The 26,559-nt window shown below is 47.8% G+C and overlaps 1 protein-coding gene across 1 annotated transcript in view; it reads right to left on the bottom strand.

The window, feature by feature from the left end:
- BUB1B (BUB1 mitotic checkpoint serine/threonine kinase B) overlaps positions 1 to 26,559 on the bottom strand; it is a 148,267-nt gene that overhangs the window by 96,526 nt on the left and 25,182 nt on the right. The window contains exons 5-7 of the mRNA XM_029598511.1: positions 24,294 to 24,297; positions 19,197 to 19,390; positions 17,616 to 17,797 (exon numbers count right to left, since the gene is read on the bottom strand). Of these exons, the coding sequence (XP_029454371.1) occupies positions 17,616 to 17,797; positions 19,197 to 19,390; positions 24,294 to 24,297 (380 nt within the window). The remainder of the gene's footprint in view (positions 1 to 17,615; positions 17,798 to 19,196; positions 19,391 to 24,293; positions 24,298 to 26,559) is intronic.

Here is a 26,559-nt window from a genome sequence, read left to right as displayed (position 1 = left end):
TTTTGGTGAGAAAGCCTATACATTGATAGAAAAGCCCTGCAAGCAGCTCCTTGGAGCTCTATCCCAGTATTTCTCGAAGTACAGCTACATTAACAAAAATTCTGTTTGGAACATCAACTTCCAAGGAGTAAGTGCAGCAGACATTGAGAGGGCTCATATGCCCAAAACAGCTAGGAAAGCATCGACAGCCCCACCAGGCTTTCTTCCCAATTTTAAAACAAAGGGAGGGAAGGGACAGAGACACACATGAGCCAATCAGTGCCCTCTGTAAACAAGTGCAGGAGAAGGAAGCAGTTAGTGTGGGGCAGGCAGCTGGCTAAAATTAGTTACCTCAACTGCTACATATGGCTGCCAAAGCTCCTTCAGAGTTGCTACTCCCAAAACTCAGAAGTCACGTCCAGGGCTTGCTGCCTGCTCTCCCCTTTTTAATTGGCCTGGGGAGAGGAGAGAGGCTGGAAGAACTCAGAGGAAGCTCAGGGCAGGCAGGAGAAGGTGGTGCTGTGTGCAATGTGCAAGCTACACAAAGCAAGGTCCGGCTATCCAAGCCCTGTATGCTGCTCATTAAATTACCATACTCCAGGTGTCACGGCATGGGGTAGCGAGTCCTTGTGTGGTTCTTAGGCTGCACAAACGTAGCTGGTGAGTGCGCAAGATAGACCTTAACAGGCAGCAGCTGATGCACCATGAGAAGGTGGTCTTCTGCCTAGCCAGCCACCTCCCCCTTGGGTTGAGACGGCATGTTCTCATGGCCAGCTGGACTTTTAGTTTGATTAGACGGTGGTGGCAAAGGCTAGATCGGTGGCTGAGCAGAGCGAGGTTCGGTCCAAGGTTAAGGCAGGCAGAAAGCAAGAAAGTCCAGGTGGGGTGGAGGGGAGTAGCCACCTAGTGTTTAGAGCAGCAGGCTATGAACCAGAAAGACCAGGGAACAAATCCCACTGCCACTCCTTCTGACCACTAATCTGGCCTCAGGTACAAACTTTGGGCCAGATTATCTAAGGCTTTTCTCCCATTTTGTGTCTAAGGGAAAAATACTTAGTGAATCAGGTACTTACATTGTAAGCCCTCTGGGGATAGGAAATACCTAAATCTCCTTTGAAATGCCAAAAAACGGAATATAAAAATCAGAAATAGATAAAGGTCCGATCCAAGGTCAAAGCTGGCGGAAGGCAAGGCAAAGATGAGATCCAATCAGAGGTCAAGGTGACAAAGCAGGAACGGGCACAGCAGGAGTAGACTCACAAGGATGACACCAAGAACAAGGCAGGAAGGCTGAACACACCAGGATGATCAGGAACACACTGAGCAACTAGCACTGCTAAACCCAGCAGGAGACCTGTCGCAAAGGTCTCCTGCTGACATTTAAATCCCCCTACTTGATGACAGACTGCACCGCAAGGGGTCTTCCCGCCACAGGGGGTCTAGATAACTCAGTGGTGCACATACATGCCTAAGATGACGCTATGGGAAGCAGCACGGCGGAGTGATGGCATCCGGAGGTGAGCGGAGCCAGCCGGTGAGACAACACCAGGGCTCACACTAGCTAGGAAGAGACATGCACAATTACACGTTCTCAGAAAGCAACTCCTACATATTTAAGAACCACCTCTGGTGTTTCTTGCTACTGCAAGGTGCTAACAGAACAGAACCCAGGTGCTGTTCTGGATCTGAGCATCAGGCAGTTATGATTTTTCCATGACACACCTGATCAGGGTCCGAAGGCACACTGGTTGGGAAACACTACTCTACCACTCCCTTCATGAGAAAAGAGTTTGTGTGGATAAGTGGCCTCAGAAAATGCAGATGAGTTTATCAGACTGCAATGGGCCCTAATGAGATGAGCTATTTTCAACAAACACTATACTAGTAGTCACTGTTTGAGTGTAAAAGAAGGTATTTTCTAGCACCGGTCAGTAGCAATGTACTGCCATGCAGAAGGTTATTGGTTCTAGTCCTGTGCTATCTCTTCTGGGAATGCTGGGGACATTGCTTAAGGGTGACAGCTAGTTACTAAATTCAGGGCCCATGATTGCAGGGTTCCAAACAGACCTGATGCATAGCCCCTGCATAAGACAGTCACTGAAATGACCTACGTAAGTATGTGTGGAGGAAGTTAAATCACAAGCAAGAGTAGTTAAATCACAAGCAGATTGTGATAAATTGCAGGAAGACCTTGTGAGACTGGAAAATTGGGCATCCAAATGGCATATGAAATTTAATGTGGATAAGTGCAAGGTGATGCATATAGGGAAAAATAACCCATGCTATAATTACACAATGTTGGGTTCCATATTAGGTGCTACAACCCAAGAAAGAGATCTAGGTGTCATAGTGGATAACACATTGAAATCGTCGGTTCAGTGTGCTGCAGCAGTCAAAAAAGCAAACAGAATGTTGGGAATTATTAGAAAGGGAATGGTGAATAAAACAGAAAATGTCATAATGCCTCTGTATCGCTCCATGGTGAGACCGCACCTTGAATACTGTGTACAGTTCTGGTCGCCGCATCTCAAAAAAGATATGATTGCGATGGAGAAGGTACAGAGAAGAGCTACCAAAACGATAAGGGGAATGGAACAACTCCCCTATGAGGAAAGACTAAAGAGGTTAGGACTTTTCAGCTTGGAGAAGAGACGACTGAGGGGGGATATGATAGAGATGTTTAAAATCATGAGAGGTCTAGAACGGGTAGATGTGAATCTGTTATTTACTCTTTTGGATAGTAGAAAATAGTAGAAAATCTAGGGGGCACCCCATGAAGTTAGCATGGGGCAGATTTAAAACTAATCGGAGAAAGTTCTTTTTTACTCAACGCACAATTAAACTCTGGAATTTGTTGCCAGAGGATGTGGTTAGTGCAGTTAGCATAGCTGCGTTTAAAAAAGGATTGGATAAGTTCTTGGAGGAGAAGTCCATTACCTGCTATTATATGTTTTCTTAAGTTCACTTAGGGGCGGATTTTAAGAGCCCTGCTCGCGTAAATCTGCCCGGATTTACACGAGCAGGGCCTTGCGCGCCGGTGCGCCTATGTTCCATAGGCCTACCGGCGCGCGCAGAGCCCTGGGACTCGCGTAAGTCCCGGGGTTTTTCGAGGGGGGCGTGTCGGATCGGCGCGGCGTTTTGGGGGCGGGCCCGGGGGCGTGGCCGCGCCCTCTGGGACCGCCCCCAGGTCCCGTCTCGACGCGCTAGAGGCCCGCTGGCGCGCGGGGATTTACTTTTCTCTCCGGGAGGCGTAAATCCCCCGACAAAGGTAGGGGGGGGGGTCTAGATAGGGCCGGGGGTTTGGGTTAGATAGAGGAAGGGAGGGGAAGGTGAGGGGAGGGCGAAAGCGAGTTCCCTCCGAGGCCGCTCCGATTTTGGAGCGGCCACGGAGGGACGGCGGCAGGCTGCGCAGCTCGGCGCGCGCTGGCTACACAAAATCGGCAGCCTTGCGCGTGCCGATCCAGGATTTTAGCGGATACGCGAGTATCTACTAAAATCCAGCGTACTTTTGTTGGCGCCTGATGCGCCAACAAAAGTACGCGAAGGCGCGCTTTTTGAAAATCTACCCCTTAGAGCAGAGCTTTCCAAAGTGTGTGTCGGGACACATTAGTGTGTCGCCGGTAGTGTGGAGGTGTGTCGCCCGGTCCACAGGGCCGGCGGAAGCAGGGAACTATAGCAGGAAGATCGGCAGGCAGTGGTGGAGCTTACATCACCACGGCCCGAAGAAAAGGGTCACGTTCACTCCTCCTCCTTCCTGCCTGTGCAGCCCTGGAAGAAAAACGTTGCCGGAGCCGCGTGGGCAGGAAGGAGGAGGAGCATCTGCTGCGTACAGAAGAAGAGCAGCATTAATGGGCCGTTGCGGATCCCACGTCGCGACGGCCCGAGAAGAGGAGGAAACCCGATAGCAGGGCCGCTGCGGATCCCACGTCGCGGCAGCCCGAGAAGAGGAGGAAACCCGATAGCAGGGCCGCTGCAGATCCCATGTCACGGCCAGGGAAGATCAGGGCCTCTGAAGAGCCCATCCTTCGGCAACCAGTGCAGAGGGACAGCATGTGCCAGTGAGAGCCTGTGCTTGAGCAAGAGAGCATGTAGGAGTGAGAGAGCCTGTGTGTGTGAGAGTGAGACAGCATGTGCACGAGAGAGACCGCCAATGTAGAGTGGGTGGCTCACCAGAACGATGGCTACTGCCCGGAGACAATACCCTTATTAAATAAACATACAGATGCTTACTGTGACTCCAACATCGCTCTAAGCTTCAACGGCAAGAGGAAATGTGGAAAAAAGGATTTGCAATCACAAAGCAGGGAGTAGCTGGCTTGTTACGGCGGTTACTACCCTAAACCAAAAGGGCCTGATACTTCACTTTCAATGCATAACCAGCATGGCTCTCCGCTTCAACGGCAGGAGAGAAGAAAAACAACCAATAGGGGCTGTATGACATAGTCTGGGTAAAGGGAATAAACATGGGTGTAGCTTGCTTATTGCAGCGGTTACTACCCCTACTACCCCTAACTAATCAAGCTAGGTATTTCACTTGGATGCAGCTCCATCACTGCTCTCTACATTAATGGTGGGGGTGGAAGGGAAATAGAACCAAGAGTTAAGAGAAAAAGATAAGTATGAGAGAAAAAAATGTGTGAAGCTTGCTGGGCAGACTAGATGGGCCATTTGGTCTTCTTCTGCCGTCATTTCTATGTTTCTATGTTTCTATATGAGAGAGAGGCATGTGAGAGCTGTGGATGTGTGAGAGCCTGTGTGTGTGTGAGAATGTGTGACATAGCGTGTGAGAATGAGAACCTGATTGTGTGTTTGAGGGAAGACAGATGGAGAGAAAAGAAATAGAAAAAAAGACCCTGTAAAAGGAATTGGCAAAAAAACAAGAAAGGAAAGGTGGAAAAAAAAGCCTGTGACCAACCGATTAGAAAACTAAGATCAGACAGCAAAGGTAAAAAAAAAAATAAATTACTTTTTAGTGATTGGCACATGTAATCTTTGGGAATGTGCAAGAGTAGCACTTTCTCTATGCCGATCTCACAATGTACGAGGTCAGCATGGAGGAAGTGGAAGCCTGCAAATATTTATTATGAGATAGGTTGTGTTGTGAAACATTTTATTTATGTATATATTTAAGGAAACATACATAAATTGTTGAAATACATTTTGTTCGTTTAACCTTTAACTTCTGGTTTGCTGGTAGACTGAATTACTGTGTCACGAAATTATGTTTGTCTAAAAAGTGTGTCACCAACATGAAAAGTTTGGAAAGCTCTGCCTTAGAGAATAGCCACTGCCATTAGCAATGGTAACATGGAATAGACTTAGTTTTTGGGTACTTGCCAGGTTCTTATGGCCTGGATTGGCCACTGTTGGAAACAGGATGCTGGGCTTGATGGACCCTTGGTCTGACCCAGTATGGCATTTTCTTATGTTCTTAAGGGATATAAAATAGGGGGAAAAATGCCCAGGTATTTGCTAATGAAGGTTCATAGAAACCGCTAGGTCAAAAAGGAAAAAAAAAGAAAAGGTGGAGTTACTTACCTGATAATTTCCTTTCCTCTAAGATAGGCAAGCCAGTCCACACAAGTGGGTTAGGCATGCCAACTAGCAGATGGAGACTGAGAGCAACTGACTAGCCGTCAGACTCATAGCACTGCCCTGACATCAACCTGCTACTATTCCTGAAAAAGCCAACTCGAGACAATTGAACACTAGAACTTTAAATCTTATGGTTTTGTTTTGTTTTTTTACTTCCAATAGAGCAGGAAGCACTGGACTCAGAATGGAAGGAAATGCAGTAAATGTAACAGGAAAGAGGGCACATTCCAGGTCCCTCAGCGACCCAGAAATTCCCATCAGCCTCAGATCCTGGTCTCAGATAAGGTCCCTGATAAGGACAAAGAGAAAGACAGCCTAGGCAGCACAGGGCAGAAGTGTGAACTCGCCTGCTTGTCCTATAGGACAGGAAATTATCAGGTAAGTAAATTAATTTTCCTCTTCATCCAGATAGGCCAGGGCACACACGTGGGATGTATCAAAGCTATTTCCTCTTAGGGTGGGAGGCTGCCTGTGCTCCCATCAACAATGCTCTCACAAATGAGATGTCCTCTTGCACCCCAACATCAAAACAATAATGCAAAGAAGATCATGTTGCTGCTCTTCAGATCTCTGGAGATAAACTAACTCTGCCCAAGACACCGCCTGCGCTCTGGTAGAAAGAGCCCTAATTTGTTTGGGCAACAGCTTATCCACATTCATAGTCCGCTGTCACTTTAATCCCACGTGCCATGGTAGCACGAGAAGCTGCTTCCCCCCCCCCCCCCCCCCCAAATGGATCATGAAGAGATGATCCATTTTCACATAGCACAAACAGATGACACCTCATATCCAAGGGCCCCAACAGCTCAAATTCGTTCTCATCCAAAGCCCTAACCAACGTTGGCAACAACACAGACTAGTTCAAGTGAAAATCCAATACAACTTTCAGCAAAAAAGGTACCATCCAAATTTGCACTGTGTCCAGCATAATCACTAGAAAAGGCTTTCAACAAGATAGAACTTGCAATTATGAAATCCGCCGCAAACATATGGCGACTAAAAACACCAACTACGAAGTCAAACATAAGGCTATCTGACGAAGAGGATGGAACGCGAGACCTGCCAAAAAGGTCAGCACCAGTGGTATGTGCAGTATCGTTTGAATATGCTTAACACCTTTCAAAAATCTGGAAATATTTGGTTGTGACGATAGAGGTCTACCTTGGACACAACCCTTATAACAGGTCAAAGCTGCCACCTGCACCTTCAGCATACTAAGGGTCAATTCCTTAGTTAAACCTTCTTGCAGAAATACCAGAATCCAGGGAATCTCCACTTTAGACAGGAGACACTTCCGCTCTAGCTGCGCACACACGCTGACAAAGAAATTTTTCGAGCTCGCAACATAGTGCTCACCACTGCCACCCCGTTTCAACAATTGAGCCCTCTCAAAGGCCAAACCATAAGACAAAACGGATTCGGATTCTTGTAGCAAACAGGCCCCTGTCACAGAAGGTCTCTGCGAAATGGTAACAGCCCGCTGTCAGACGCTGAAGGTCTACATTTCCAAGGCCTTTGTGGCCACCAGAAGAACTAAACCCGACTAACGGGCAAACTGCTGATCATGGGCCCGGAGGAAACGTAACGTCTGGTCCCGGTCCACCTTTGCACTAGAACACAGAATCCAAGAATTTGAGGGTCCTGTCTGCGACTGTAAAAGCGATGCACCATCACATTCTTGCAGCTTACTATCCGATCCAAAAAAGGCCAACCCCATTGGAAGACAATAAGCAGAAAGGCCTATTTGCCAATTCCCAAGGCATAACAGCTGAGATAATCCACCTGATCCTTTTCTTCTGCAAAGCAAGAGGCCGACAGCACCTGGAGATGTTGTTCTGCCCATGCAGCAGGATGTCCAATTCCAGAGAAACCCAAGGACTCTGGGTTCCCCTGGATGATTTATGTAGGCCACAGCCATGGCATTGTCCAATATCACCCTCAAAGCTCTCCCACTCAGTCTGTAAACCTGTGAATTGCTAAGCAAATTTGCTTGAGCCTCCAAATGATTGATGGACCAACCCATCTTCTCAGGGGACAACTGCCCCTGCACCACCAGTTCCTGGCAATGAGCTCTCCAGCCTTGGAGACTTGCATCCGTGGTAACCGCTACCCAACTGGGAACCTCCAGATCCATTCCCTTAGAGAGAGGATCTCTCTGTATCCAGAGTGACTCCTGCTTCACTGCTGATGTGAGAGCCAGCTGTTTCATATATTCCTGAGATTGAGGGCACCACTGTGATAGCAACGTCCTTTGAAGCAGTTGCATGTGCGCTCTTGGCTCATGGAACCAACTCCCAATCACCACCATGGAGCCTAGCATCTGCAAGTAAGCCCACACCAGCCAGTCCACCGATCGTAAAGCTTTTATTTGCTCTCAAAGCTTTTGGATGCGATGCTCTGGAAGATACACCTTGCCCTGAGCTGTATCGAACAGGGCTCCCAAATACTCTAGAGTCTATCAGGGCTACAAGCTGCTCTTGGTTAAACTGACTACCCATCCAAGCTCCTGCAGCAGCTGAATTACCTTGCAAGATATGGTTCAACTTTCCACCATGGCCCTGATTAATCAGTTGTCCAGATACGGATGGATCAGGATGCCTTCTCCACAAAGTGTGGCCGCCACCACAACTATTACCTTGGAAAAGGCCCTGGGTGCTGTAGCCAACCCAAACAGCAAGGCCTGAAATTGGTAATGACGGCCAAGCACTGAAGCACAAGATTGCTGACTTTCCTTCCGAATGGTGATGTGAAGATAGGTTTCCGTCAGGTCCAGAGAAATAACAAACTCTCCCTTCTGCACCACCATGATTACCAACCACAATGTTTGTAAAGTGGGTAAAGCATAAAAAATAATTGACCCCTTTCATATCCAAAATGGAGTAAGAGGACCCTTCCTTTTCGGGAATCCTAAAATAAATGATCAACCAACCTGTACCTTCCTGATCCTTTGGAACAGAGACTACGGCCTTTATTGCGATTAGCCACTGCAAAGTGGTATGCACGCATCCCTCTTTTCTACAGAGTTGCACGGAAATGTGTCTAACTGGTTATATAAAATTCCAGGACATAGCCATTCCTGACCATGTCCAGAACCCACTGATTGGAAATATGGGTCACTTCTGATAAAACCGAGAAAGACTCCCAAACTATATTAGGAAGAATGTGAGGCCCCGGATTAAGAGTCATATACTAACCAGTCTTCTTTTACCGAAAGGACAGATCTCCAACTCCCTGTCCCCCTGCCGATCTCTAGGGAAGAAGGACCACCAAACTTACATCTGTCTGGGAAAGAGCTGTCTCGTTAGTGGGTCCAAAACTATGAATACCATGCCCCTTGAATTGAGACTACAAAAAGATCTGAAACTGTTTAAGGCGGCATTACAAACATGGCTTTTTAATCAAGCATATGGTGCAGACTCAAGCCAGTGATTATTTTATTTTTATTCTTTTATTTTTTTTACTTTATTTTAATTATTTTCAAGTGTTTTAATTGATTTTAATTTATAAATCATTTGATATTAGCTTTTTTTAAGTATCTAATTGTAATACTTGTATTTTATAATTGAATTTTGATATCCCTGTTACATGTAACTTTATTTTTTCCTCTCATTTTAAGGTATTACACCCCTAGTTACTTGTAAACTGACGTGATATGCATATGAATGTCGGTGTATAAAAGTTTTAAATAAAATAAATAAATTTAAATTATGTAGTGTGCATTATGTATTTGATCTGTTCTTGGTCTTTGTATAACTGTAAACCGTTGTGAAGGCTCAAAACACCAAACATCGGTATATAAAACTGACTAAATAAATAAAACAGCAGCTGAGGAATCTTGGAATTTCTCCACTTCTTTGCCGTCTTCTCCAATTTCTCCCCAAACAAAAGGTCACCCTTGAAGAGTAACTAAGTTAGACTTAAGGAATCTCACCATCTTCCAAATCAAGCTCCTCCATGCCAACAGGATAGGGGTGAAATATCCAACGAATCCTCTTAGATCTTCCTCATCTTCTTCCCATTCTCCCTTGCCTCCCCTCCTCATCAGAGAAGGAGGGGCTACAGCCAAGAATTTCTGGTTGCGCAAGGAGGATTGCCTTAAGACTCCAACCGCAACACTTCCTGCTCCTTATAAAAAGTTTGAAGACCCTTAAAGAATTCTAACCAGAAGAGGGCAGATACAGTAGGTCCATGACGAGTAATCAAGGGAACAGGCAAGGCTACCTCTGAACCAACCTCAAGGGTCTCCGTAGGGTCCAACAACAGAGGAGGGACAAGCTCTTCTCCTCCAAGGGAGAGCTCAGATGATTAGCCCCACTCTCGTGGGGAACTTCCTCCACAGTGTCATCTGATTGGGACACCCCCGCTGGGACAAAATCCTTCGGTACTATCGCCCCTCTTGCCGAGATGCATGTGCTACATAAACTCAAAAAGATGCTCAGTTGTACTGCCCGCATGTGGCAGGCTGTGCAGAGCAGGAACCATTTCCCACTCTGACTTCCCAGAGCCATGTGGTCCTGCCTGTAACACGCAGTTGTGCCTCTAGCGACCTAAAATGCCGGCCACTCTCACTAATGCTGCATGAGTCCGCTGTCCGATCCCCTGACACGGACAAAACACCATTGCTTCTCCTTGCTGCCGCTACTAGCCTGAAAAAACAGTCGTGCAGAAACGCCAACTTTTTTTTTTTTTTTTAAACTACAGGGAACTGGCCTGTGAAATAAAGGGTACCATGCTTGAAAACAAAAAAAAAAATTCCCTGGCCTGCCAGTTGCTCACGGTCCATCCACAGAAGGGAGGCAGCAGAGGGATAGAACAAGGGCTGAGCCTAAGGCTTCCTTATCCTCACTGGAAGAGAAGCCACTGCTGCCAGAGGGAGAGGGCTAACCGCCTTCACTTCTGGACTCCCTCACAATTGGTCCAAATCACCACCAGGACATTAAACTGAGGAAGGAAGGGAGACCCTGCTATCATCTCAAGAGTCCCTCCCTGCCTGCTTGTCCTACGTCCAAAAATAAGTATGCATGTCCAACATCTGCTGGAGACAGAATACTGGCAGGCTGTCAGTGCAGCACATAAGTTGGTCTCTGTGTCTATCTGCTGGCTGGCATGCATAATCCACTTGCAAGGATCGGTCTGCCTGAAGAAGAAAAAGGCATTTTCTCATCTGTCAATATTCTATTAACTGACCAGTCAGGGATCACCCTATCCTGCATGTTTATTGGTTTCCTGCTTCCCTTTCTTTAGCAGATAATTGGATACACAGTTTTGGAACAGAGAAAAAGTTGTTTCATGCGCTGCCTTTTTCTCCTCAAACCTGATTCAAAGACACCTCTGGTGAGAAAAGTTGTTTAGCAACATTCAATATGAAATTCTAAAACAAGAGGAGTAATGGAAAAAAAATGTTCCTAATGGAAAGTGTGCCGAATACCTGGAATACCTTTCCAGTGGAAGTGGTGATAAAAACTAACAGAATTCAAGGCAGCACAGAGGATCCTTTGTTATGAAAACATGAAAGTGAAGGGAATGATCAACTGAGACCTAAGGCAATGCAACAAGAATTAAATTGGGCAGACAAATGGGTCCTTGAGTGCCATTATAGTCTCCATTTTTGTCTTTCACCGTCTTTCCGGGCTTAGGAAATGCTCAAACTGCGAAGAGAGCGAGAGCAGGGGATTTTAGTGATCATTAGAAATAGATTTGGCCTACTGCACACCTCAAAAGAAAGGGGCCAATTGGTACTGTCTGTTAGAGGAGTGTAAATTCCAGATTTAGGACAGTTTTATGATGAGCAGCGTGATAACCAAGCAGCACCTAAACTACAGACAGTCTTGGGAAAGTGACTGTGGCGAGATGTCAGACAAGAGTTGTGATAACTCCATCCAGTACCCGAATCTTCAACAGGTGTCAGGCATCATGTGCATTAATATCAGTTCTAATATCAAATGGCAGCAGCACAACGCTAACCAAAGTAGGCCAAAAAAACAGCTTCCCAATCCCAGATTCAGTATGAAATCTTGGCATTTGGTTCGATAGTAGTATTACGATTAGTGCTTGGAGTGGAAAAATTACATATAGATTAGATAATAGGAAGTTAGGATAAGTTCTGGGCATTTGTTTATTGGAGAAATTACTTACCTGATAATTTCATTTTCCTTAGTGTAGACAGATGGACTCAGGACCAATGGGTATTGTACTCTCCTAATAGCAGATTTCAAAGCTGACCCGTGCAGCAAGCTTAGCTCTTCAGTATTCTCCTTGAAAAGCCATTGTGGATATGTGTTTGTTTAAATAACTTGATTAAACTTGAACTGGTTCAACTGGATTTCCAGACTGGAGACCGCCAGGGTATTCAACCAATTAACACCGACACTAGACCAAGTATGGGTGTCTTGAACTAGGGGTAGGCCGTGGCTTACCCATATTTGCTTAATCTCTAGGTTTCTTATCAGAGGTTCTCGTTTTCTGGAGCAGCCATGGGTGGGATGCTGAGTCCATCTGTCTACACTAAGGAAAACGAAGTTATCAGGTAAGTAATTTCTCCATTTCCTAGCGTGTAGCCGGATGGACTCAGGACCAATGGGATGTACAAAAGCTACTCCCTGCCAGGGTGGGAGGCTGCCCATGGCCCACTTAGTACTGCCCTTGCAAGGCTGTGTCCTCCCGGACCTGCACTTCCAGGCGGTGGAACCTGGAAAGGGTGTATATGGAGGACTGCTTCACCGCTCAACAGATCTTGGCAGTCGATAGCAGCTTGGTTTCCGCCCAGGATACTGCCTGGGCCCTCATAGAATGAGCCTTAACTTGTAGAGGTAAGGGCTTTCCTGCCTCTGGGTAGGCCGCCTTTATTACTTCTTTGATCCAGTGGACTACGGTCGCCGGTGAGGCCGCTTTCCCTTGTTTCTTCCCGCTGTGAGGAACAAACAGGTGGTCTGTTTTGCGCACAGGTTCAGATCTTTCCAGGTATTGGACTAGGAGTCTGCCGACGTAGGCATGAGTCTTCAGAGTCCTTATGTTCATCTGAAGGTGGTAACGAGATGGTTTGGATGAAGTGAAACTAGGAAAACCCCTTTTGGTAAGGAGGAGGGGACAGTGCACAGTTGTATGGTTCCAGGCGTGAAGCTACAGGATAGTGCCTGTAGTTCGGAGATGCGATGAGCTGAACATATTGCCAACAAGAATGCCGTCTTCGTGACAGACCACGTGTTGGTCTGAAGGAAGCCCCACTAGGAAGTCTAATACTAGATTGATATTGCATAGAGGCACCGGCCACTTTAGAGGTGCTCAGAGTTGTTAAACCCCTTTCAGGGAACGGGAGACATCTGGATGGGTTGATGGCTTGATACCGTCCGCTTCGGCTCTGAAGCAGGACAGTTCGGCAACTTGGATGAAGAGGGAGTTGAGTGACAACCCCTTCTTCATACCATCCTGCAGGAACTCCAGGACCATGGGAACTTTAGCCGTCCGAGGGAGAATCCCACGGTCCTTACACCAAGCCTGGTATACTCTCCAGATCCATATGTAAGGCAGGGATGTGGAGAACATGCGTGCTCGTAGCAAGGTGTCAGTCACTTCCTTTGAGTAACCGCACTTCTTTGGCTATTCCTTTCAAAGGCCAGACCGTACGAAAGAATCGAGACGGATGTTCGTGGAGGATTGGGCCCTGCCGGAGAAGGTCCCTGTGCGGAGGTAGGCCCAGAGGATTCCCCGCAAGTAGTCTTTGCACGTCTGCATACCATGGTCGTCTTGACCAGTCCAGGGTGACAAGTAGAACTAGCCCCCTGTGATGCTCTATCTTGCGGATGACCCTGCCCAGTAATGGTCATGGACGGAAGGCATGCAGAAGATCTACCTCTGGCCAGGTCTGGATGAGAATGTCGATTCCTAATTCTTGTCTGCGGCTGAAAACCTGGGAACTTGGGCATGGAGATGGGAGGCCAGTAGATCCATGGCTGGGAGACCCCAGTGATACACTATAAGTTGGAAGGTTGTGGCCGACAGCATCCATTCCCCCAGGTCCAGGGTCTCTCTGTTGCGGTATTCTGCTGGCCACATTGCCTTTTCCTGCGATGAGGAAGGCTGAGATCCCTTGAAAGATTATTTCTGTCCATGCCATGAGGGGGTTCTATTTCCAGAGACACCTGCTGGCTCTTGACATAAGCGACTGTTGTGGCGTTGTCGGACATTATCCTGATTGATAATCCACGGAGTCTGTGGCTGAATCGCAGGCACGTTAGTCTGACTGCTCGTGCTTCAAGGCGGTTTATGATCCAATCCAACTCTTTGTTCCACTGTCCCTGGGTCATCAGTTCCTGACAGTGGGCTCCCCTCCCTTGCAGGCTCGCATCTGTAGTGAGCAATATCCAGTTCGGTAGGGATAGGCCTACTGATCTGCTTAGGTGGTCTTCCTGTAGCCACCATTGGAGCTGGGTCCGAACCTCTACTGGTAGTTGGAGGTGAATTGAGTAGATCTGGGACAGTGGGTTCCATCGCGACAGTAGGTAGCGCTAGGGCAGTTGCCTATGGGCCCTTGGGCAAGGAACGGCCTCCAGGGTTGATGCCATGAGGCCAAAGGCTTAATGCATTGGTCATCAATCGTCGCAATTGTGCCCTTAATTTCTCTCCTCGTAGGGGTGAGGAAGACTTTGTTCTGTAAGACATGGACCGGGTTCCCCGGTACTGTAGTGACAGAGGGCTGTAGACTGCTTCTGCTCATGTTAACGACTCACCCGAGATCCTGCAGTAGGCTCTTGACTCTGCTGATCACCTGTCGGCTCTCTTCTGGAGAGTTTGTCCAGATCAGTCAGTCATCCAGGTAAGGATGTACCGGAATTCCTTCCTTTCTCAGTGCTGCCGCCACACCCACCATAATTTTGGTGAAGGTCCTGGGGGCGGTTGCCAAGCCAAAGGGAAGCACCCGGAACTGGTAATGGTGGCCCAGTATTGCAAAGCGCAGGAGTAATGGTGAAGATAGGCTTCGGAGAGGTCCAGGAGGTTAGGAACTCTCCCGGATGTACTGCTATTATAGTGGAACACAGAGGTTTCATGTGGAAGTGTGTTATCCGCTGACAACGATTGACGTTGTTGAGATCCAGCATGGGCCGGGATGACCCTTCCTTCTTGGATGATAAAATAGATGGAATAGCGCCCAGTATTTTGTTGAGGCGCAGGAACCGGAGTTATTGTCTTCAGGCCGAGTAATCTTGTTAGAGTGGCTTCCACTGCCAGACTTTTGATATGGGAGTGACAGGGTGACATAATAAATTTGTCCCGAGGAATGCAGCAGGACTCCAGAGAGTAACCAACTCAAATGATGTATAGCACCCATTTGTCAGACGTGATCTTGACACATCTTTGGTAAAAGAGGGAAAGTCGACTTCCTATTTCCTCTTCCCGTGGATGGATCGGCCCCTTCTCCTTGGGGGGCACAGCTGGAGCCTGCTCCCGGGCCTGTTCCTCTCTTGGTCTGTTGGTGCCAAAAGGACTGGGGCCTTTCGGAAAGACGAGGTGCTTGGAGCTGTGTTCCTGTAGGGTCTTAAAGCTTTGAGACCTCTGCCCCCGAGATCTTTAACTCCTTTCTTCTGGTAGCCAAGGCAATGGTGGTTCGCCCCACTTGCTGGCTAACTTTACCATTTCATTTCCGGATAGGAGATCCTTTTAAAAAGGGCATTCTCGTGAGATTCGCTTTAGGAGTCACGTCAGCAGGTCAAATTCGCAGCCATAACTGTCTTCTGGCTGCCACTACAGAGGTTACTCCTCAGGCTGAGGTATGCCCTGGGTCTGAGCTTGTGTCTGTCAGGAAGGCTGCTACAGGTTCCATGGTCACAACAGTTACTTGCGTTACGGAGTTATTTGCCTCTCTCGAGAGGAGTAAGCAGGAACGTGTCACCAGTGCGCAGCAGGAAGCAATATGCAGTGTCATTGCTGTTGCGTCAAAGGCCTGCTTAAGGATGGACTTCTGTCCTGAGTGACCTGTATTGCCGGCTCTCCCTCTACAGGAATGGTTGTTCACTTTGAGATAGCGTAGACCATGACATCCACTTTGGCAAGCGCAGGCGTTCCTTGGCCTCAGGTTCCAGTGGATATTTTATTTTAAAAAAATATATAGGGCTTCCAAGGCCCAACCTCCCTTAAAGCTGGCCTCCGGGGCATCACACTCCAGATCAATCAGTTCCTGGATGGTTACCATCATTGGGAAGTAGCATGAGGCTTTACGAAGGAACACCGGAATGGGCTTTTTCTTTGGTTCCACCATAGGTTCTGTGCCTGGAAAACCCAGAGTCTTCAGAATCTGGGAAACAAGGGCTGGTAATTCATCCTTCTGAGAGAAAAGAAGCATGGTTCAGTATGGTTCAAGGTCTGGAGGGATTTCTCCTTCTTCCAGAGAGCCGTCATCAAGCTAATGCAGCCCCTTCTGAGTTATCCGGGTCCCTGCCCGGGAGACTCTTAGTTAGGTGAGGCATTCGAGTAAGGCCGGGAGGGTTTTGTGATTCTGGCCGGGGTTGAACCTGTGATGCAGCCGGGGCTGATTGAGCCTGTACAAAGGCTTTCAGCCATTGGAAAAGACTCTGACCAGGGTCCATGTTAATCCCAGGGGGAGTCTGAGTAGGAGCCGTCCTGTGGAGAAGGCCTATCGAGTTGCACAGGTCTGGGGAGCTATCGAGTAGTAGCTCCAGATCCTCCTTATACTGAGACGAGCCAGGCTTTGGTCTCCCCTGGGCTTCTTTGCAAGGCTGACACAGGCAGGTCTCTAGTTCAGGCTGCGCGGCTCTTATGTGACAAGCTGTGCAAAGAGAGAGCCATCTGGCCTTCTTAGACGCTGGTGCCATTGGATTTATATCTAGGCGCTCAAGTTTCACTGAGTGCGAGGATTTGTGCGAGGTCTAAGTTATGCGCACGGGAATATTTGTGCGCGCGGCAAACTTGTGGTTGTGTGCGCATCTCCATTGTGCACGAGGCCTGAGTTGTGCGCACACAGATATGTGCATGACTATGGGATGCGCACAAGTTACGTGCATTGGCTGACGGAATGTCCTGCGCATACCGCCAACAGGAAGGGAGATGGCGCAGACAGCCCCCACATGCAACATGGCGCCCCCCCCCATGAGGGTCTCCACATGTATGGACCCTTGCACCGGATCGGGGCCTAGCACCAAGGCTGCTCAACCCGATCGATGTTCCCTTTCGACTTGCAGGAGCAGAGTTGGTACAGCGATCCGAGTTCTGGAGACCTGAATGTAAAGTTTCCTTCTTACCTGGTCTCATCGCTTACCGCTTCAGGCGGTCTCCAGCTGCAGGAGGAGAGTGTTTTACCTTCACCGCCACGCTTGGTTGTTCACCTACTGCCTTTAAGCCACTCTGGGAGCTAAGTCCACGCTGGGACCAAGGCACACCTCTGAGGGATCTCTGAGATCACCTCAGGAATTCTCGACTGGGGGAGGGACCCTTAGGTATCACTGCAGGAGAATGGGGCTCTATCTTCCTTAAGGTACATTTTGTTTCTTCTTTGCTGTAATTCTTAACACTCTTCTAGTGAGTGGGATAGTGTCCACATCTGCTAGGAGACGGAGAGATACTGAAGAGCTGAGGTTACTGCAGGGGTATATCTAGAGTGACGTCAGCTTTGAAATCTGACTCCGTCTCCCATCTGCTAGCAGAAGAGCACAATACTCATTGTTCCTGAATCCATCTGGCTACACGCTAGGAAATAAAGAAGTTAAATATAAAAGGTGTGTGTAGAAGTCTGGTGGACTTCATGTCTGAAGGCTGGATTCTAATGGGAGATGGGAGAGAGAGCGGAAAGAAAAAGGAAAGCATTATTGGTATAAAAGGGAGATTTTATGCATTTTCTGGTTTTTTCGTTTGTTTTGATTTTTACAAGACAACATAAAAAGCCATATACTTGATTACAAAAAACCCCAAGACTGCATTAACACTCCCTAACCAAGCCAAACAAATCTATGGTGGGGAAAAAAACAAACAAACACATACACACAACTTTCTAGTTCTCTGACTTTCTTAGCAGCTTCCATGTGTTTACTTACGTTTTAGTGCATCTGTAACGCGGTTAACTGGAGCCTTTTTATTCTTTCCTTTGCCCATCAGAACTGCCAGAGAAACCCTCTGTGGGTCAGAGGCTTCAGGAAAGCCAGCATCTCCTGCACCCACCTCACCTCCCTCAGAGATTCCTTGCAATACCTGCTGAGCCACACGGGCCTGAAATTGCCTGTGCAGAGAGGAACGGGAACAGAGCTCACCATCAGTAGCCTGTCATAACCAAGTCACAGTCCAGCTTAAGGCTGAAAGATGCAGTACAAGGTAAAAAAACTGTACTAAAGTTACTGGTAAAAGCTAACTGAGCATGGGAGAATCAAGACAAAATTGGACAATGAAAAATATCCAAGCAGCTTAAAGTAAAACAAACCAAACAAAAACAAAAAACAGCAATACAAATCAGTAAGACATGCCTACTATTTCCAATGACTTTTTCATATTCAAGAAGAAATGTGTTGCTGAAAGCTCATTCTGCTTCAGCACTCCCAGCATTATAAGGCTACAAATCACTGAAAAACTGTTGGAGCTGGGGATGCTGCAGAGGCAGCATTTACAGTATGGTGGGGGGAGTCCCAGTCACAATAGTGCCACCTAGAGGTGGGACTTAGAATCCACGATTGCCAGGTTCTGGCAGCTGAGGAATGTTTCTTCAAATGGATTTAAGTTAAGAGGGTGGTATAAAATAGAAGTTAAAAAAAAATAAAACATTTTCAGATAGTTGCTATAGCCGGAAACCCAAAGCACCAGCAGGAAGCTGCTTGGCATAAAACAGTTGCCCAAACTAAAATTTCCATGATATGCAAATTTATTTCATGAATATTCATTGTGGATATCCTGAAAACCCCACTGGCCGTGGGATCCCCAAGATAGGTTTGAGAAGCCCTGGCATAAAAGAAAAAAAAAAAACAAAAAAACACACACACACATACCTCAGAGGCAACTTTACAACTAGAAAACATGGTCATAACAAAAAATAGCATCCTTTATAAAACAAAAGTGTGAAAAGAAATCAAGTGCCTTTAGAAGAAAAAGAAAGAAAGGAGAGCTGGAGGGGAGGAAGAGAGTCAAGAAGCAGGAAGAACTTCTACTAGAATCACATGCAGTACTGCCAGGGACAGATTTAAGATTACAGTGCCCATAGCCAGAGGACATGGATTGGGGGGGGGGGGGATGTTCCCCAGGAAATCAGAGAGCAGGAGGGGAGTCCCAATATACAGCTATGAATGCTACTGCTTTATTCACAGAGCTCTGAAGGGATTAGTATTGCCAGAATGGCAACATTCGTGCAATGTGAGAGCACTCCTACTGATAAAAAGGAATATGCTAGCCACCAAGGTGAACCCTCAGTCACGCAGGGGTGAACCTTGTTATTTCTAATCCTCAGTCAATTAAACATCTTAAAAACATAAAAGCATCAGGTGCAAGGTGATGAAGGAATCTGATTCACTGCAACCTACAGCAAAATACCCAATGCAAATAAAACAAACCTTTTGAGATTGGGGCTGGAACGTGACACACTAAACATAACCAAAACTTCCCTAGGTACAGAGCCACTGTCCATTTCATTTTACCTGTGGTGACATTGTAGTTTGCTCAGAGGCTCTGCTTTGCACAAAAGGCCCTCCTGAAAAATGGCATCTGCTTTCTTGTTGTTCCCTCGGGCCTCATACTCTTCTGCCCAGCTGATGTAGAATGATGCCAGGGACGTGCCGATGCCCTGCCCATGCAAGTACTTGTACAGGTCCAAAGGCTCGCTGCAGACGTTCTTCTGTAATCAATCCAAAATGACATTCAGAAGTACTTCTTTCACAGGAATGGGAAAAGGACTATACTTGACGAGCTTATGGTTTTGTTCAGTATATATATATATATATATATACATATATATATACACATACACACACACACACTACAGGCTATATTTAATAAGACATTTTCACTAGAGCCAGGACAAATCTTAACCCTAACTTTCCATTAAAAAAATTAAAAAAAAATCACACACACACAGCTGGGCACTGTGACCATTTTACTAATCACTGTAATATATATTCAAACCAATATATAGATTTCAAACCAATTTTAAAATAGAAAAAACTCCTTGCAGAGGTTTAAAGAATCATGTTCAAAAAGTTTCCCATACACACACAGGACTATGAAAAATATTCAAGCAACTGCAAAGTAAAAATAAGGTCCATGCTAGGGATGCTACTTAAAAGAAAATTATTCCTTACCTGCTAATTTTCGTTCCTGTAGTACCATGGATCAGTCCAGACCAGGGGTCGGGAACCCATGGCTCGTGAGCCAGATATGGCTCTTTTGAGGGCTGCATCTGGCTCGCAGACAAGTTTCACCACAATTTCCCGCTGACCCAGCTGCTGCCCGGTCCTCCTCCGCCCGGGCTTAAAATGCTGTCAGCCCGGGCGGAACGCGGCAGGACAGCTGGAGTCAGCAGCACCGGCGTGCTCTCTTCTTCCCGCCCCCCCCCCCCCCCCCCCGCGGCCCGGAAGAGGAAGTGGAGAGTATCGGGTGCCTGCGCGGCAAGAAGAGGCCACGCTAGTGTGCTCGGCATCGGCCCGATGAAAAGAAGACTGCACCGCGGCTCGGAGGAAAATGAAGAGCTTCAACCGCGGCCGATGGGACTCCGCCTCCGCGAGGGCTGAAAATGAAGAGGTTAGCGTTGGGAGGAGGCTGCTGCTGACGTGAGTTCCCAGGGTGCCCCAACGGCGGACGAGCAGTCGCATCGCGTCCTCGGAGAGCTCCCACTCCCCGGGATCCAACCGTTGACGACTCAGAAAATCCACTTGGATATTATCCACGCCCGCAATATGGGAGAGATGAATCTCCGCCCAAGCCATCAGTAGATCCGTTTCCAGGGAGACGTGTCGACTTCTCGTGCCCCCTTGACGGTTGATATACGCTACGGTGATGGTATTGTCCGATAGGATCCTGACCGCCCGATGACGCACGAGAGGCAGAAAGTGTTCCAGTGCCAGTCGAACTGCCCTCGTCTCTAGGCGGTTGATGGGCCACATGGCTTAGGCCTTCGTCCACTGACCTTGGACCGATTTCGTCTGACAGACTGCCCCCCCCCCCCCCCCCCCCAGCCTGTCAGACTGGCATCCGTGGTGACGACCACCCACTCCGGTACCTTGAGGGGCATGCCTCGCGCCAGGTGAATCGGGTCTAGCCACCACCCGAAGCTGTCCCTTGCAAACTGTGGAATCGGGAGAACCAGCTGGTAATCCTGAGACACCGGTTTCCAACGAGAGAGAAGAGCCCTTTGCAGGGGGCGCAGGTGTGCAAAGGCCCAAGGTACGAGGTCAATGGTGGAGACCATTGATCCCAGTAGCTGTAGAAAGTCCCAGGCCGTCGGCTCGGGGAAAGCAGAGAAACAATGCACCTATTCTCGGAGTGAAGTCACCCGGTCCAGACGCAGGGAGACCTCGCCTCTGGCTGTGTCGAAGCACGCCCCCAGAAAATCCAGAGACTGAGTCGGCAGGGAGACTTCTTTTGGAGAAATTGATGACCCATCCAAGCGACTGCAGGAGGTGGATCACCCGCTGGACCGCCGCATTCCCCTGCGCCAATGTTTTGGCCCAGATGAGCCAATCGTCGAGGTATGGGTGCACCAGGATTCCTTCCCGTCTGAGGGCTGCCGCCACCACCATCACCTTTGAGAATGTCCGGGGTGCGGTCACTAGACCGAAGGGCAGGGCTTGGAATTGGTAGTGCTGACCCAGAATCTTGAAATGGAGATAGTGCTAATGCGCTTTGAGGATGGGGATGTGAAGGTAAGCCTCTGTCAAATCCAGCGAGGCCAGGAATTCTCCCTTGTGGACCGCCGCTATTACCGACCATAGTGTTTCCATCCAAAAATGGAGCACCTTGAGAGACTTGTTGACCACCTTGAGATCCAGTAACGGCCGGACTACAAAGTTAATGGAATAGTGCCAGAGACCCACCTCCCCAGGGGATACTGGGACAATAGCCCCTATGGTCAACAGCCTGTCTAGCGGACCACCAGTTGCTTGAGTGGGGTTCCACAAGGGGAGAAGAGAAACCTGTTTGTGAGGCCTTATGAATTCCAATGCGTAGCCGCTCCTTAGGTTGTCCAAGATCCACTGATCCGAGGTTATGTGGACCCACTCCTCGTAAAAGAGAGATGCATCCCCCAATCCTGGGGCTCGAGGAGTGGATCAGCCTGGCATCATTGAGTGGGCTTGACGGGGGCTCCCTCTGTCCCTGTTTGGTCTGCGGCCACGAAAGGAGCACGTCCATGACTGAGACCTGTAGGAGGGAGCCCTCGGTGTCGGCTGCCTGGTGGTACGGGAGCGGCGCTGTGTCCGAAACCGGCTCCTGGAGGCATTAAAAGATCTAGCAGATCTGGGTCGGTCCTCAGGTAGAAGGTGTACCGCATTCTCGCCAAGGAGCTTGATGATCTGATCTAAATCCTCCCCGAAGAGGAACTTCCCCTTAAACGGCAGGGAACCCAGACGTGCCTTGGAGGACAAGTCCGCTGACCAATTACGCAGCCACAGGAGGCGACGAGCCGAGACTACCGACACCATTGTTCTTGCCAGTACTCGCAAGAGGTCATACAAGGCATCTGCGCCATATGCGATGACCGCCTCCAGGCGATCCGCCTGAGCGGCCTCCTCCGGCGGCAATGACTGGGAGGTCAAACGTTGCTGCACCCAGCGGAGACCCGCGCTTTGAGCAAGAGAACTACAGATGGCCACTCGGACTCCGAGGGCAGAGACCTCGAAAACCCTCTTGAGATGCACCTCCAGCTTGCGGTCCTGAAGATCCCGCAGTGCCGTTCCTCCGGTGACTGGAATCGTCGTACGCTCTGTGACCGCCGTCACTGCGGAGTCCACCGTCGGGACCTTGAGAAGATCCAGGAAGTCTTCGGGAAGGGGATAGAGCTTCTCCATTGCCCTGCTGACCCTAAGGGAGGAGTCAGGCGCATCCCATTCCCTAGCTAACAATTGCATGAAAGTGCAAAGGCCCGCCAGCACTGGGTCCCCCTTCTTTTGCGAGGTGGAGGGTCCTGGATCCTGGGGAGCGGGAGCGTCAAGATTAAGTTCCTGCAGAATATGTGGTATAAGATTATCCAGTTCCTCCCGCTGGAAAATCCTCAGCACCCTGGGATCGTCGCATTCTAGCTGGGCCACGAGCAGCGGTTCATCCGTATCGTGCAAGGGATCGACAGGCATGGGATCCGGAGCTGAGGAAACACCCTGAACCGGAGGCAACACCAGCCGTACCCGGGAGGGCCCCTGTGAATTCCCCGAGGGCCTGCCCCCAGGGAAGTCCGCTGTCCTGGGAGCTTTGGTGGGTGGAGGGCCTGTCGCGGGGTCAGGAAGCTGGCCCATGCGTGCCATTATAGGCATTATGCATTAAAAGCACGAAGTCTGTAGAGAAGGGTGAAGGTCCCGGGGGGGGCAATGTAGGAACAGAACTGGGCTGACCCACAGGGTCCAGAGGCTGAACCGGAAGAAGGACCAGTGGTTGGCAGGGAAATTCGTCATCCAATTCCTCCCCCTCCGGTGCCGGCAATATCAGCTCTGAATCCAAAATGGCCACCTTCCCCGACATGTGGAGGTGCGCTCAATCGCGCGAAAAAGGCCGTCCCACGGGCTGCAAGGTGCCCTTCCCACCAGGGAGGCATCTCATGCACCCCCCCTCACGGGAGAGTCGGGAACTCAGCTCCCCGCATGCCGAACATCGCTGCGAGCGAGGCATCCGCGCTAAGAAGGAAGGGGGGGGGGGGGTGTGCAGTGAGGAAACTTGAGCCACGGCAGTGGGAAAATGAGTTGTCCGCTGCAATGTCAACCCTGCGCTGAGCAAAGTGCTCTAAGCGGAGGGCAGCCCCGAGGAAGGCACGTCCCGGGGCCACGGGTCGGGATGCTGATCACTGCAACAGTCACCCCTGAAGAAGTCCGGAGGAGCTACAAGCTGTAAGGCAAGGAAAAAAAAAAAAACAAAAAACAACCAACTTACCCTGCAGACAGTGCTGAGGAGGGAAGGGAGAGAGACATGCTAGCCCCAAACCAAGTACTGCTTACAAGCTCAGATAGGGAAGAGCCTGTTAATAGGCAATTAAGCCCTGTGAAACTTTTTTTTTCTTCTTCAACAAACTTGATCCATCCAGAAAGACAAACAGTAATCAGAGGATAGAATGGAGAGCAAGAGAGAAAAACCAAACTCTACACACTCCTAAAGGGGAGCTCAGGCTACCCTACTCCTATCTGGAGTCAGAAAGATACTGAGGCTTCTCTGAGGGTACACTGGTTTATGTGCTAGTGCCCTCCGAAGCTTTGTTCTGACTCCATCTGCTGGACGGGGGGACATAACCCACCGTCTGAACTGATCCTGGTACATACAGGGAACAGTAAAATTCTTAATGTCTCCTACAAAAGAACAAAAAACTGCCAAAATTGGGTCAAACTATAGGGGAACCTATCTCAGCAAGCATAGGCTTAAAAGAAATGTCTAAGATAGATATGTAGAGAATTATCCACCCTGTCATCACATCTTCCCCATTTTTAGCAGGCCTGGTTTAGGGATGGCATCCTAACATTACCTCAGATTGATCTTTCAATGAATATGTCTCACTCCTGGCCTCACACATATTATGACAAACCAAATATATCAAAAAATTGTACACCACTAGAATCAGCGACCTACATAATAATCTAAGGAATCAAAAGCGAAAGCTTTGTCACTGATGTGTAATAACCGATTGATGAGTTATTTAATTCTTAAGTATATGAAGAATAAATTTAATAACCTACATTATGTGGAATGCTATGTTTCACTATTTTAATTCAACCTGTATTTAAATGGATATCCATTTAAATACAGGTTGAATTAAAATAGTGAAACATAGCATTCCACATAGTGTAGGTTATTAAATTTATTCTTCATATACTTAAGAATTAAATAACTCATCAATCGGTTATTACACATCAGTGACAAAGCTTTCGCTTTTGATTCCTTAGATTATTATGTAGGTCGCTGATTCTAGTGGTGTACAATTTTTTGATATATTTGGTTGTATTTAAATGGATATCCATTTAAATACAGGTTGAATTAAAATAGTGAAACATAGCATTCCACATAGTGTAGGTTATTAAATTTATTCTTCATATACTTAAGAATTAAATAACTCAATCGGTTATTACACATCAGTGACAAAGCTTTCGCTTTTGATTCCTCACACATATTGTGGCAGTTTCACAAATTACACATTATACAAAGAAATACTTACTTAAAAAAAAAAAGATTTGACAAAAATACAGCATCTTCAGCTATATCAGGTGTAAGCAACTTCAGTTTGTAGTGCCACAAACAGGTCTGGTTTTCAAGATATCCACAATGGAGTATGCATGAGATATATTTGCATACAATGGAAGCAATGCATGCAAATATCCTTTATGAAAACCAGACCTGCTTGTGGCACCCCAGGACAGGAGTTGCCTAACCCTGAACTATACAATCTCACTTATAATCAACATTTTTCCCACTGTTCCCACATCAGATAGCAGAAATTTCATGCGCAAACATTAACAGCCACAGAGAGCCCTGGGTCACTCCTTGACGTAAGCTAATGAGGCAAATAATCCAATTCACAAAATAGTGAAATATAATTTTGTAACATTCCAACTCACATCCAAGCAGTTTCACATCCTCTAGTAGCTCTTTCTCCAACAGTCCCCATACTTTAAACACACTTATTTCTGTTCCTACCCAAAATGGAAGAAGCTGTTCTAAATTCCATGCTAATAACATCAAAAAACATTGTTCACCAGTTTTACAAAACTTGGTGGTTCACAACTTAGTTAAAAAAAAAAATGTATATTGAGCTCTTGATTGATTATCAAGAAGGTCTTTGCTACCACCAGTAACTTACAATATTTATCCATATAAACTGATGCTTCCAAATGCCCTAGAACACCTACATGAACAGGCTGTGCGGACATGCAGAGGACTCAAAAGAAGAGCTAGTGAAGCACAAAGTCTAGTAATCTCTCTTCCAATTTTTAAAACTAAGTAAAAAGAGGGCCAGGCACACAAACTCATCACAATGGGCTAGTCCCATTTCTATACATGTGCAGGAGAAATTATGATGTGGGCAGCTGGCTTGGTTAGTTACTTTGGCTGCCACTGCTCACAACACTCAAAACGAATCCCATCTAGTGCTCAGTGCACGCTCTCCCTACCTCATTCAGCCTAGGGAGAAGACAGAGGCAGAAAAGACTCAAAGGAGGAAGATCAAGAGGGAAAAAATGAGGAAGAGCTGTGTGCTGAATGAAGTGGGGCCCTGCTATCCAACTGTGCATGTTGCCCATTAACTACCACAGCCCAGAGTTTCCTGCGGCTAGGAAGACGAGGCATGCAGGATTACATGTGTTCTCAGAAAGGAGCTTGGACATATTTAAGAACCACTACTGAAGACCCTTGGTGCTGGGAGGTGCTAAGAGCAGAGCCCAGGTGCACGTCTGGGTTTAATCCTCAAACAGTGGTGACTTTTCTACAGCATACCTGATCAGCTCTGAAGGCACACTTGTTGGGAATCACAGCCCTAGGAGTCAAAAGGCATTTAACACTGATGTGGAGGAGTAGGCTAGTGGTTAGAGCAGTGGGCTCTGAACCAGGAGACCAGGGTTAGAGTCCTGCTGTTGCTCCTTGTGACCTTGGGCAAGTCACTTTACCCTCCATTGCCTCAGGTATAAACTTAGATTGTAAGCCCTCTGGGGATAGGGAAATACCTACAGTACCTGAATGTAATCCACGTTGAAGCACTGAAAAAAAGTGCGAAAAGTGGAATATAAATCTAAATAAACATATAAATAAAATATCTTGTTACTGTGCCCAGGAAACAAACCCTGGATCTTGCAACACTTCCCAAAACAATGCAATAGAGTATCC

This window comes from Rhinatrema bivittatum, chromosome 4 (genome assembly GCF_901001135.1).
Source record: "Rhinatrema bivittatum chromosome 4, aRhiBiv1.1, whole genome shotgun sequence".
Classification (NCBI taxonomy): Eukaryota; Metazoa; Chordata; class Amphibia; order Gymnophiona; family Rhinatrematidae; genus Rhinatrema; species Rhinatrema bivittatum.
Note: the sequence above shows the minus strand (reverse complement) of the source record. Positions and strands in the feature narration are given on the sequence as shown.